The 13,320-nt window shown below is 38.6% G+C and overlaps 1 protein-coding gene across 1 annotated transcript in view; it reads right to left on the reverse strand.

Annotated features, from left to right (window-relative positions):
• Nucleotides 1-13,320, reverse strand: part of ABI3BP (ABI family, member 3 (NESH) binding protein) — a 143,411-nt gene that overhangs the window by 8,928 nt on the left and 121,163 nt on the right. Inside the window, exons 24-26 of the mRNA XM_009891656.1 lie at nucleotides 2,903-2,982; nucleotides 1,409-1,438; nucleotides 248-409 (exon numbers count right to left, since the gene is read on the reverse strand). Of these exons, the coding sequence (XP_009889958.1) occupies nucleotides 248-409; nucleotides 1,409-1,438; nucleotides 2,903-2,982 (272 nt within the window). The remainder of the gene's footprint in view (nucleotides 1-247; nucleotides 410-1,408; nucleotides 1,439-2,902; nucleotides 2,983-13,320) is intronic.

Raw genomic sequence — 13,320 nt, forward strand, 5'->3', positions numbered from 1 at the left:
GGCCAGGCTGGACGTGGCCTTGGGCAACCTGGTCTAGTGGGAGGGGTCCCTGCCCATGGCAGGGAGGGTGGAACTCAATGATCTTCAAGGTTCTTTCCAACCTAAACCATTCTATGATTCTATGACAAGATTTAACATACCTGATTACACTTCAGCAGAGCTCGTCTTGTTAAACCCCTTAGTTCTGGAACCATGACAACTTTAAGGAGTGTATAATGTGGACAACACTGATTTGAATGTCTCTTACCTGTAAGTGAATCACTGAGGTATATCTTGTATCTCAAAGAATTACACAGCTGCACACCTACAAACTTCTTATACCAAGTCCTCTTTACGTATTGTTTCCCTTTGCATTCTGAATAGGTGTCTGAATTGAATGGGATTTCAGTCCAGATAGCATCCTTTCCCACTGCAGGAGATGAAGAAAGAGGCTGAAGTATGATGCTGCATATGAAATTATGTACAACACATATATACAAATAAATAGAATTAGAAACCTTGATGGAGCAGAATGCACCATGGCGCCAGTGACCTGCATTTTGAATGTGAAAGATGTTTCAGGGAAGCACCAAAGGGTGCAGATGTGATTGATGCAGTGAACTGCTTCTGCTCTCTGTGTGTGGTGCCAGTTTGGAATAAGCTCATTCTAGGACCTCATCAGGGGAACAATGTCTGTGTGTTGGCAAAACTCTCATTTACAAAGTGTGTGATACAGTCACTGTTTTTCAGTGGGTTCAGGCAAGGACAATCAACTTGCAGCAAACCGTATGTGATTTAACAAAAATACACATAAAAATTAAGTGTACTGGATCATGTGGAAAGAAACGGTGCCTCAGTGTTTGTCAAAGTGATGTCCCTTACAAATGCAAAAGCAGCCCAATTTGCTTGTGCGATCTCAGCTGTTCTTCAAAAGCTCAGTCCACCTCCCACCGAAGACAGCAAGAATCTTGTAAGTGGCCTAAAGCAGAGCTGGATCAAGCTTTCAGAAGCAGAACATTTTTCTAAAACACAATGGCGGATAAATAGTACCCTCTGAGTTGTGCTCTGTTAACTCACTTAAAAAGTGTGGAGTAGCTTATTCGTTTTACAGAGCTTTCTTTTGCTTTAATGACAGGGCTGAGAAAATATGAGGCTGTCCTTGGCTCATTTGTGTACATTGGTTTGACGCCATCCCAGCTGCCATGCGAGCACCACATCACGTTGATTGCGTTCTGCTCAGGTAAATAAGCAGCCTGGCATGAATTCCTTACCAGGCGTATGGGTGGAAGGAGTGAAATCATGTGTGAATGCTGTTTGATTCCATAACTCATTTAACTGGTGCAGTAAACCCGCCCTCGTAAAATTATGCTATCTCATTTCTGAAAAAATTCCTGATCAGAAGACACTATACTGTACATAAAAGGCTTACTTGAAATTGGCTCGCTCACTCTTGGGTCCGCTGGGGGAAGAAAACAAACATAGAATCAGACACTGTAAAATGACCTTTCCCAATATTTCAATGGAAAAGCATCAGTAAGTGATTTTCTACAGTTGACATAAGCTGTAATTTGTGAAACACAAGGAGTTGTGGAAGCAAAGTTTACTTTTGCATTAAATTAAATTAAAAGAAATATAGTTCTGATGTGAAAGTACAGTATCAATGAGTTTTTAAAAATTGTACTTATGGGACAATAGCAGTCAAATACAGTTCTAGTAAAACCAAGAGTTTAAACTGGTAACCAGCAAAAACCAATTCTACTGCATCTTTTTTAAAATCTCAGTTTCAAAACTTAAATAATAAAAAGGACCCCTCTGTAATACTTACCACACAAAACTTGGCTATGAAAGCCCAAAAGCAAGAAATGGATGTGTGCAATTAAGAAAAAATAAAACTGACTGCTTAATTTGTCCAAGCTAAACAGAAGACAGAACATAAGCCTTGTCATTCATGAAAACTGCACTTGGCATAAACATTTCTTTCAGTGTTAACAATCTAGGATTACAAAGAGTGTATTCACAGTTTTTAAAGATGTGTGGCATAGTCTGAACTCCTCCCTGACTAATCCCTTGCTCAGCCAAAACTCTCATCCATCAGTGACAGCACTAGATGAGGACTATTATATTATACCTGGCTCAAAACACAAATTGAGAAAGTCCTTTTAAAAAGGCTAAATCCATTTTGTGTTTCATATGGTCCTTAAGTACTATCAAGCAATAAACACTTCTACACAAAAGATGGTATCTTGCTTGTATAAAGTCAACAAGTCAACTGTAGTTAGCCTCATGGGGAACTGGAATAGGGAAAGCAAAGGCACTCTCCAATTCTCACCTCCGAGTCAGCTAGGACCTAACTTGGGAACCAACCCAAGGTCAAAATAGGCTTGTATACACCTCTCTAACAGTTTCACAGGAGAGTAAACAGGATGGAAGAGTACGTACTGGGACACTGACTTTTGCCAGCTGCTATTTCTCACTCCTTATTCCAGCCAAAAGACATCACTATCATACAGCAGCGTTATTGAACAGGTAGCAAAAGTGCCTAGTAAACACACCAGCCCAAAGAAAAACCTTATGTTCCCCACCCAGAAGTCATTAATAAGTTTGATAGATACAAAAAGGTCAGGAATATTAATCTTAAATGACTGAGCCTTCTCTAGGGATAAAATTAATTTCTTCATCATGAACACTAGACAGTGTGCTCCTGTTTTTTTCTACTTCAGTCTGGCCATCTTACATCCTCACACAACATAGCCCTGATCTCAGGCTGACCTTCCAGGCACTACCATAACAGGGTCAGTAGTAAAAAGCCGATCTGGAGACAGTAAAAAGCAAGACCAAACGTGCAAAATGACGCAAGAGAGCCTTTCGTATATCCTGCAAACGTGGATACTAGAGCCACTGTTGGACCTTCGTAAGTTCTTACCTGATTCAGTACTGAATGCCACAACATTGCTGCTTGGACCTTCCCCAAGAGGGTTTCTAGGTTTCACATGGAATTCATAACTGTGGAATAAAATAGAAGAGATGAGAATTTTGCAAACCAAGCATTCTTTCAGAATCTGGAGCAAACAAACTGCCAACACACACCTTGGTGCTACTCGCCTCCTGGAAAAGGACAAAAGGGCCTCATTTCTTGCTCTGAAAATGCTGAAACATTCTTTGTCCTAACTGTATAAGGCCTCTCTGAACACATAATTTACCAGTCCTTTTGATAATTCTTTGCAGACATACTAAAATGTTTGATTGAATGCACCACTGGTTCAAGTCTGTTTCCTTTCACACATGCAGTTTCGGTTCTGGCAAAGGGCGTAGTGAGTAAAACACACTGCTATTTATTTGCACATTTTTCATTCATAGGAAGACAAACCTCCACTTCAATGCATCTCAGACCCGCCAACAGTGACAGACAAAGCCAGTAGCATGTCTTCCAGGACAGGAGCTCAGGCAAGGCAAAGATCCAATTGCTTGAATATATGTTAATAGTAAATATATGAAGTAATGAAAAGATATTGTACAGCGTCTCTTTCTTATCTTTTCATAGTAATGTTGCACAACACCAGTCTGTACTGTAGTTATCTCATGACATCTTTTCATCACAGATGTGTTGGAAACCAAACTGTGCTATGGAAATGGAACAAGATGGAAAAAAATAATCCAAGCCAGGCTCCTCTGCTTCTTTCCCGCTCCTCAATACTTGATTCATAGTGATGGATAGGCAAGAGAAGGTGGTTTCTAACTCTGCAGTTCAGCAGAAACTTACACTTTCAAGCTCTAGGTAAACAGTTATTGAAAGACATCTGCAAACCTAAAAATGTTACACAGAAGACACTGGGCAGATGAGGCAGGAGAGAGAGTTACAAGGGTGGACACTGAACACAACTTAAGATCTCACATCAAGAGCAGAGAGACGAACAGACTCTGTATTTCCTTCCTCCCAGCACACACTATCCCAGCAAGCCGCTTCTCAGCTCTCCTGGATCCAGGCTGGCAGCACCTGGGAATTCCTCACTGCTCAGCAATGGCTCAGTGCCTCCCTGTAGGACCCGCATGCCCTCCATGCCAAGCAGCATGCATACACCCAGTCAACAGCACCTCTTCATGCCCTCCCCATGAGCTATAAGCAATAATCTGTCCCACGCATGCCACCCACAGAGAGACTTTTCATACGCTTTGAGCGCATCAGTGGTGAATCTCTCAACACAGAGCATTTTTCATGAGCGAGAGAGATCCATAGGACGTGAGTCAAAAGGACTGTAGGTCTGGAAAATGGGCTCTAACTTAGAGACTAAACACAGAGCAAAATGAGAATCCCAGAAGTGAGCAATTAAACATCCAGCTCTTGACTCGTGAAGGATCACTTACCAATGATAACTTGGTAGCTCATGACTATAACATAGCATTGTAATGTATTGCTGAAATTGTTTCCAAACAGCAATTTTCTAAAGAAAAAAAAACAAACATACCACCCTCTGCACAGTTGGAAATTTGTAAACTCCATTTGCAAGTCCCTACAAGAGACAGAATAATTCAATCCAAACTTTGGATTACCTCTTATTGCTTCTTGGCTCCTGCAAAACCTGAACAGCTCACTAATTAACCTCTGTGGACTAATCATGCAGTACCAAGCAACTCTTTTCCATCCACAGTACTTCTAAGACAATATTTAACTTTGAAATTGCTTACTTAAGCAATTCCCTTTATTTCTAGGGTTTTCTTTTCTTTTTTAAGGGAAATACTTACAAAGACTGGTATGCTGAACAGATGCATTGTGGATAATTTGTGAATATTTCTAAGTGAAACATGGGCTTGTTTTGAGCTTTAAAAAGTCTGTTTGGATTAATCTTAATATTTATTCCAACATGCTGCAAGACCATTTTGAGAAACTCATAGTACCCTACTGTAGGAGGGAGACATTAAATAAATATTAAATTAAATAATAAGTACTAGACACAAACTTCTTCACAATCAACTTCAAATTGCTTAAACAAATACATACTTTTAAAAATGGGCATGTGTTACAGTAACTTTTTTGGTCAAGAAGTATTCTCATCTGGTAGGAAAGGTCATTATCCAGAGAACTGCAGCAGAGTAGTTGGAGACCCCTTCTGAAGAATCACTGAAGCATAAATGAAGATTTGCTAATACGTTGGGTGTTTTAAAGTAATAGGTAGAAGATACATTTTGGACAATGTAAAAATTAATGCACGCCTAGAGGTAGAAGACTCCAAAGAAGTTTTCCTGCTTCCTTCACAGCAGCAACACCTTATCTAGAGCTATTATTGTAATCCTGATCATTGATAGCTCAACATGGCATGATCTATTGCTTTACTGGGAGTTTATGGTTTGACCTTATGCATGATAATAATCCATTTATGTCCCTTTGTATGAAATCAAAAGAGAAACATGAAGAGCACTGCCTAGGAATCCTGACCTAAAGTTTTGTGATTCCATAGGCTTGCCTACAACGAAAGGACAAAAACTGAGCAGGTGAAATGCTCTTGCAGAACTGGACTGGGCAGCTGCAGGGACTCAGAAGCTAATGACGCAGGCAAGCGTGAACTAAAGATGAAGATCTACAGTCAGCATTATCTGGATCTGACCTGCATACATAAGGGTTTCACAGATTTTGCAAGCTGGATTTACATGCCTCTGTCAGGCAGAAAATCATAAGCTGGACAAGACGGTGGAGGATTTTGGAATAAATCTAAGTATTTTGCTGATTTTTGTACAAATATATTGTCCTCAAGAGCTGATATGCCCTACTTTGAGTTGCATCAGGCAACACTTCATAGGAAACAGTCCTGTTCCCAAAAAACTTAAGTCAATGAACTTGGACCCATCAATTCTCTAACTCCATAAAAAGACCAGCACAAGAACTGAAGACTAAATATTTTCCAAGTAGTGTTTTTCAAATTGGGGTCTAGGGACCACTAGGATCTCTGCAAAAGGTCAAACCACAGTTAGGAAAATTACAGCAAGATTGAAATAAAGAAGTAAACTTTATACACAGAGATTTCAGCTCATACAAACATATAAAAAAACCTGGAGAAAAGGAAAGAAATAAAGAAGTGTCCAAAGTTTAGCTTAGTCAAATACGGGAGCTTCCTATTAATAATGTTAAAGAGCAAATTTTTAAAATTAAAATATATACAATTCTACTTTTTTGTGTAGAAAGGGTACGTACTGCCATCTGTTTTGCTTCTATACAAACCACAAGAGAGGTGAAAAAATCCTTAGAAGTTCAAGAAAGTACGTAGGGCACAGTTAATAAAGGGAAATAGGAAAGCTATGTAGTTATTATCTCATGTCTACCTCTTCGCTAGATTTATTCATGAGAAACTGGAGCCTATATTCCATCTTTAGATCTCTGTGCCTATGATGCCAAAAACTCTTCTACTCTATATATGCAGCAGTCTAACATGTGTCACACCTCTAACATCTATGAGATTGCTATCCTACAAACTTTGGAGACTAGGCCTCCTAAATCTTCCCAAACTGCATAAGACAATAAAAGTCCTTGTGCAGATTAAATGGACTTGACTTACAGTAATTACTGTGCAGAACATATTTTTCCACCATAGGAAATCGCTATTCCACATGGAACTTTGGCAGACACAGCTGCTCCTACATTTTTCAAATCATGCAAAAGGAGAAGACTGAAGATTGCAGAAATGAAAATAGGTGAAGAGAGATTTTCACCGCAATAGGAGGTTTGGAGCAGCTGAGTACAGTCCTAGGACTTCAGGTCAATTGCTGGGGAGATGCTAGTGGTTAGATGACAATCATGCAGGACTGTCTCAATGTATAGAGCTTCTTTGTCTCTGCAGAGCGTGCTTGGATAGCCGTACAGTCAGACATAGCAGAAAAAACTAGCTTTAAATGAAGGGAATGAAAAAAGAAAGAAAGAAAATTGCTGCGCTTGTTTGAGGAGTCTTTCTCCTAGTCCAGTTGGATGAAGGGCTGAGAGAAATGGGAAACGCTTACCCATGAACCTGGACATCAACAGCAATTTAGTACAAAAATCTGTTACTTTTGTAATAAAGGGTACAAAAAAATTCCAGTATTTTTTTTCCATTTTCTGCATTTTTCTGCATTGCAGCTTTCACTGTAGTTCTCATCTCTTGATCCTTGCTGTTAACAAAAGCTAGGCTCTCTGCATTGGTAGATTTTTTTTTTCTTGTATGTGATTAGCACATTTTGGGTGTTAACTGCAATACAAAACGATAATGGTAATAATAGCACGAGCAGGTACTTATGATTTATTGTGTATAAGTCCACAAAAAACTTATTCAGTAGAGGGCTGAGGTCTTACTTGGTATGGCCTTTGAGTACATTATAGTAACATTTTCTTTCTTTTGTTTCATACCTTTTGTAAGACATAAGAAGAAACTTTTGAAGGAAATCATCTACACGCATTATAAAAACAGTTTAGTAAATACATATATTCTACACATTTCACATTTACTTTACAGTTTCAGTTTTTTGGGGGTTTTAGTTTTTTGGGGAGGGGGCTTGGATTTTTTTTTCTTTTTTTTTTTTTTTTTTAAAAAAATGTTTCCTGTTATTTATATTCCTTAAGAGACTTGGAAATATACTTTGCTTTGGGACACAATCTAACCTAAAAGTCCAAAAGAGACTGCTCCAAATGCTTTTAAAAAGGAGAAAAGGATATTTGAAATCACTAAACCACTTAACCAGGCAAAGGATCAGTACCTAAAGGGAAGTTTGCAAAGCTGTGGAATACAAGCATCACAGGATTTTTGTTTCTTATTAATACTTTTTTTTTCCTATTAAAAATCTATACCAGCAGGCTGGTGGGACACATCCTCTAATGGCTACCTGAATTTCCCCAGAGCTTTTTGGCACGTCTCTGACTATAGTCTTAATATTTTTCTTTACTACCTTTGAATTACTGCCAACACAGACATGTATGAGAATTGTTTTCAACAATATTCAGACTCTTTTTTTGAAGGCTTGTATAGAAATCAGTGCTGCAAAGTTTCCTGGACACTAGTGGTATGTGCTATGAATTTAATTGCCCTTAAACAAACCATCAGAATGAAAGAGGAAATGCACACCTAATAAAAAAAGTATTTCAATATAGGGCAGGCATACAGATATAAGAACTACATATTTTGGCAGAGAAACCAGCAGAAATAGCATTAAAAGTCAAAATGCTGCTATATCAGACAACTGGAAGACTTTAAAAAAAAATATCAATGTTAAGGAGTTAGAAAAATCCAAAACTAGTAAATAAAACCCCTAAAATACCTTTGGAAATAGGAAAATTGAATTGGAAGTAAAAAAACCCAACCGACATCTGCATTTAATATTCTAGGCTAGGAAAGGTCCATGAAAAAACTGCAGGTCAGTGAAACCAATTTTAACAAAGAAGATGCAGATGAGCACCATCATTACTACACAGGAGAAAGAATGAAGAAAACAAAAACCACAGTAAGCCCATTTCTATCTCAGGCCTCTCAAGGTTTATTCCAAACAAGCATCTCAAGGACGGAAATACTGAAAATTGTGGATAATGACCTTACCTTGACTCACACATGGGAGAGATCTTGCTTGACTATTATCATAGGAGAAGTTACTGCAATACTTTCTTTTTAAAGGCAGTTTTTAGTGTAAAACTAAGAATAGATAGAGCACAGAGTCCTGGGTACACCAATGAAAATAGGAGTTCCAGTGTGAGCAGCCTTGTAAGGAAACTAAAAATCAAGGGACCTGTATGACAAGTTAGATGGAATATTACAGGTCTCACTCCTCAAACGACTGCTTGGAAGCTAGACTGTAAATGCTTTGACAAAAACTATCGGTCTTATAGTTTGGCTTTGACTGTTTTCCACGTGGAATAAATTGTACACTTGTCAAAAAAAGTGTGCCGGTTTTCTCAGTATAAAAATTGCAGAATTTCCATGCGGAGGATGAAAAATTAAATTGACAGATTAGTTCATACTAGTGTATCCCTTTCTCTCATTTTTCTTTGCTAAGAAATGAATGATATCTGCAGTAATGTACAAAACCACTTCGACCCGCATTAAAGAAAAAGACCAAAGTTGAGATTTACAAGATCAGAAACTACCCCTAAGATAAAATCATACAATAATTTAGGTCGGAAGGGACCTATGAAATTCATCTGGTCTAGGGCCCTTTTCACAACAGGGCCAACTTAAAAGCTACATTAGGTTGCTCAGAGTTGATCAACGAGCACGGTGGTTACAGACACTCACTGCTTGAACACTATAAAAACTGAGTATCTCAATACTTGGTTCAGATGAACTAGAAGAAAGAGGATGAATGGAAATTCGCTGTTTTACTCATTTAACAAGTGAAGGATTAAAAGATGGCAAAAACTGCACAAAATTTGGTCTGTGTGTAAGTGCGATACCGAAAAGATGGCCGAGTGAAATATGACCTGGATCTACTCTAAAAATAGTGTAAGGAGTAACAAAAGCTAACTACAGTACAAAGTTGTAATGAACAGCTATGTATATGTGGTTATTACATCACAGAAACACATCTATAAAAGAAACATTTAAGCACAAGACATTCGTAAAACATGAGAAAGTTTTCTTCTTCAGGCACCAGTTATATCCTGATATATACTATCTGTATAAGAAGGACATATATAGCTCACATAGCATAGCAACACTACCTGCTTAGAGAGATTTCCAGTGAAAGTCACAATCAAAAGCAAAATATCTGATGAAATCAAACAGAACTCTAGATCAGACCCAGACAGCAGCTCAGTGCCAGGAACAGTAGCAGTTCCAAGAACTCTGACCAACCAAATAAAGGATATCAATATTTGAGCTTTCCAGGTTACTTAACTATCAGAACTATTAGAAAGTTTTCTAAGATGTGATAGTGAAATAGCACAAGCACCACATCTGGCAATTCTTCAGGTGAAAAAGAGGCCAACATCCTGTCCTGTAAGGAATAACCCTTTACATGAATGTGATGTTGCGAACTGTCAGGCATGCCTTACCATGAGAGAACAGCATAGATACAATGTGCCTGTTCTGGGGCAAGAAACATAGTGATCTCAGCACTCCAACAAAATCACATTGTATGGGAACCTTTAGAACTTTTTTTTTTTTTTTAATTAAGCTGTTGTGTTGGAAAGCAGCTGACTGTGCCCTGCATTTATTTGAAGGGTGTACGTCCTCACAGTTAGATTTTCAAATGACTATTTTAATCTCATCTCAGAGTCTAGACGTCTTGCCATCAAGTCACCAAGAACACATAAAGTCGGCATATACATTGCAAGAAAAACAAGAGATACAACAAACTGCCATAATATATACAACTTAATTTTTTTAAAAGTAACCCTCACAAGTTGTTGCACGCTTATGAAAGTCCACTTTAATTGCCATATTAGCATGGTGTGAGTCTGTTAAAAACAAATACTCTGAAAGTCAGAACTCTCTTCTTTTTCAGCCAGTACATTTGTTTTTTTAATCTAGTCACTTTTCAGACAGCTAAATGGACACACAAAACACTACATGATAATCCTCTGATTCAGAGAAATTTGTATCCCATATAACTTCTATGTTTGTACTTACTGACAGTTGCAGTCACACATGCAATTTTTCATGAGAGACTGCAAGAGCCTCTCATTGCTGCCTCCCTAACACTGTCCAAATTTCTTAAATATTCAAAGTCTGGCCATTAGCTCCTAATCTTTAAAAGTTGCCTTGTCAAAAGGCCAGCTCAAAAGACGACGGGTGTCTGGCTTACTGCAGAGCTTCCCAGAGGTGTAGCAGTATGACCTATCTGAAAGAAGAATGTAAAAGAGAAAAGCAAACAAACAGCATGATCTGGCAGGCTCAGATGCACCCAGTTTTTCCCTGCTGCTTGTTCTGCCTCCTTCACGCTGAAGAGTTGTTTGTCTTGCTTCCCTCCTGCTGGATGTGGGTGATTAACTCTTTAGCTTCTGGGCCAGGCACTAACATATCCTACCTGATTTACCTCAACAGGATGATAGACCTTGGGCAACGTGACTGCAGACCATCTTTGTCATGCACTGCTCCTCAAGATCATACATCTTGAGAATTACAGGCTTCAACTGTCTTGCTGCTATAGGATCTTTTTGGTTTAAATTGGAGACTGAGATACCACATTCACAAACATTTTTATTCATTTTGGAAAGTCTTTGTTTAGGTCTGTCTGGTTTAGATCCATTCTGAACTGTCTTCAGTTTTGGGTGCACTGAACCTTCAGAGAAGCATATGGGATTTACACAGCCTCACTGGTGGCTTCAGGAAAGCTGGAAAAAATAGACTCAAATTCAGCTTGTCAGCTTCTCCAAAGCGTTTCAAGGCCCAGTTAATCCACCTTCTGCTACTGAGCATCTCTTTTTCCATATACTTGCTGGTGGTTTTGTAAATGTTGATCATTTGCGAGAGGGATTTCTTTTTCGCTTCCAATTTTCCTTTCCAACTCCACCTCTTCTACAGCTCTTTCCTTTAAGGCTAGTTAGGGAAAAGTCTGCTTCCCAGTCTTAACGTACGACTTGATGAATATGCAGACATTTCAGGCATTCTGTTAATTAATTTACTGAGCTGTGTTTCATTGTCTCTCTTCCTCCTATTTTCTGTAAGTTTTGTGCACAGGTCCATTTTCTTCATCTAGTGAACAATCAGCTCCTGACAGACAGGAGACTTTTATTACGGACATATACCATTCCTTGCAACACTGATACTGTCTACATGATGCTAGCTGTCTTAATCACTTTCTTATTTTCCCTGAATTTCATGTGCCAACAAGCCTGGATTCAAACGGTAACAGTAAAAATTTCTTGTGCCTCTGCCAAAGCTCTCAAGGAGTCCTCAAAATTAGGAAACACCGATTTTGAAATGGGAGTTTAATTGAACAGAGCCACTCTGAGAAGGACTTCACATCTTTTAAATCCCATGGAACTCGAGAGACCTGCACTGCTGCAATTTATATCAAAGATTTTCAATTTCAGGCAATAGCATCCTGAATCGAGAAAGACTTTCACTGCCTTTCCCTTTAGAGGTTGGGGGGTGGGGATAATACCACCAATCCACCAGGGAAATGTTATCCCTTTATGTCTTAAGTCAGCCTCCACCAGTTAGTACTGATCTCGCATGTATCTTCTTGTAACAAAATCCATGCTCCAAAAGACAGCTTTTCTCCATGGTCTTTGGTCTGCTCTTGCTTACCAAAACCTGAAAGTCCTCTCATAAGACTGACAGAATTACAAATTAATGTTAAAAAACATCTTATCTGCTTCTGCATAGCTCCTGCCTTCCTTATGACCTTTCCAATGGTTCCAGCTGGGTCTGCCTGCCTCCATCTTGCTTCCTTTCTGAACAAAGAACAGTCTAAAAATGCTTTTCTCTTTTGGCCATCTGGACATTGTTCTCAGTGACTAGGACTTCACTTTGATCCATGTCTTTTCTTAAAAGTTAAGTTTTCATTTAACCAAATCCATCCCATTTCTGCCACCATATGTGACATGAAGAGTTTGAGTATGTAATGGAAGAGAATCTCATTAATAACACACAGTTCTTTTCAAGCATGCAACTGTATTATTTCAAACCAGAACCAAAATGAAAACACAAACAGCACAGCCTGACAAGTTTAGCAGCACCTACTGCCTTTCTTCAGTTGCTACTCCAGAAATATATTGTTTCGCTGTTTCTTCTTAAGCCTTCTCAATTGATTGAGGAAGAGACTGAGGAAATCGATGCTTGGTCTTCAGCTGTATTGCTAACATATCCTAATTACCTCTTAACAAGACAGAACAACATAGTCGCAGTTGCAGAAGCCATGTGCCTTTAAGAAATAACAGAGATATTCTTGATGCAATACACAGCAATTTTATCCCATCCCGAGTTTTGGAGTCTCTCAATTAAGCTCTTTTTGGGTATCACAATTTCCCCTAGCCTTTCTTTTCCAATTATTTTCCCTTCCCCTCCACTTTGTGCAAGAGTTTCTTAATCCTCCTCCTAGGAGCTGCTGGTCACAAGTACATGAGCTAAGAAACAACTCCCCAGATTAAACCACATATTGCCTAAAATTAAAGGTTCAAGATGGCTTCTATGCAGAATTTTGTGCTGTGTTACCAATTTAAGGACAATAATAGAAAAGGGTAGTTTATCTGAAACAGAAAAATCCAGTTACCAAAGCCAAATGGACGGTCTTACAGGAAAAAAACGTGTCATTCATTAACTTTCTGATGCAATCAATAAGACAAACACAGGACAAGTGGTTTTCTTCCCTGCTCTGAATATTACCGCAAAAAAGAAGAATCATTTTTGATGAGACTTTTTTTTAAAGAATGATAATGCTTATTTGGACTGA

This window comes from Charadrius vociferus, unplaced genomic scaffold (genome assembly GCF_000708025.1).
Source record: "Charadrius vociferus isolate BGI_N301 unplaced genomic scaffold, ASM70802v2 scaffold329, whole genome shotgun sequence".
Classification (NCBI taxonomy): Eukaryota; Metazoa; Chordata; class Aves; order Charadriiformes; family Charadriidae; genus Charadrius; species Charadrius vociferus.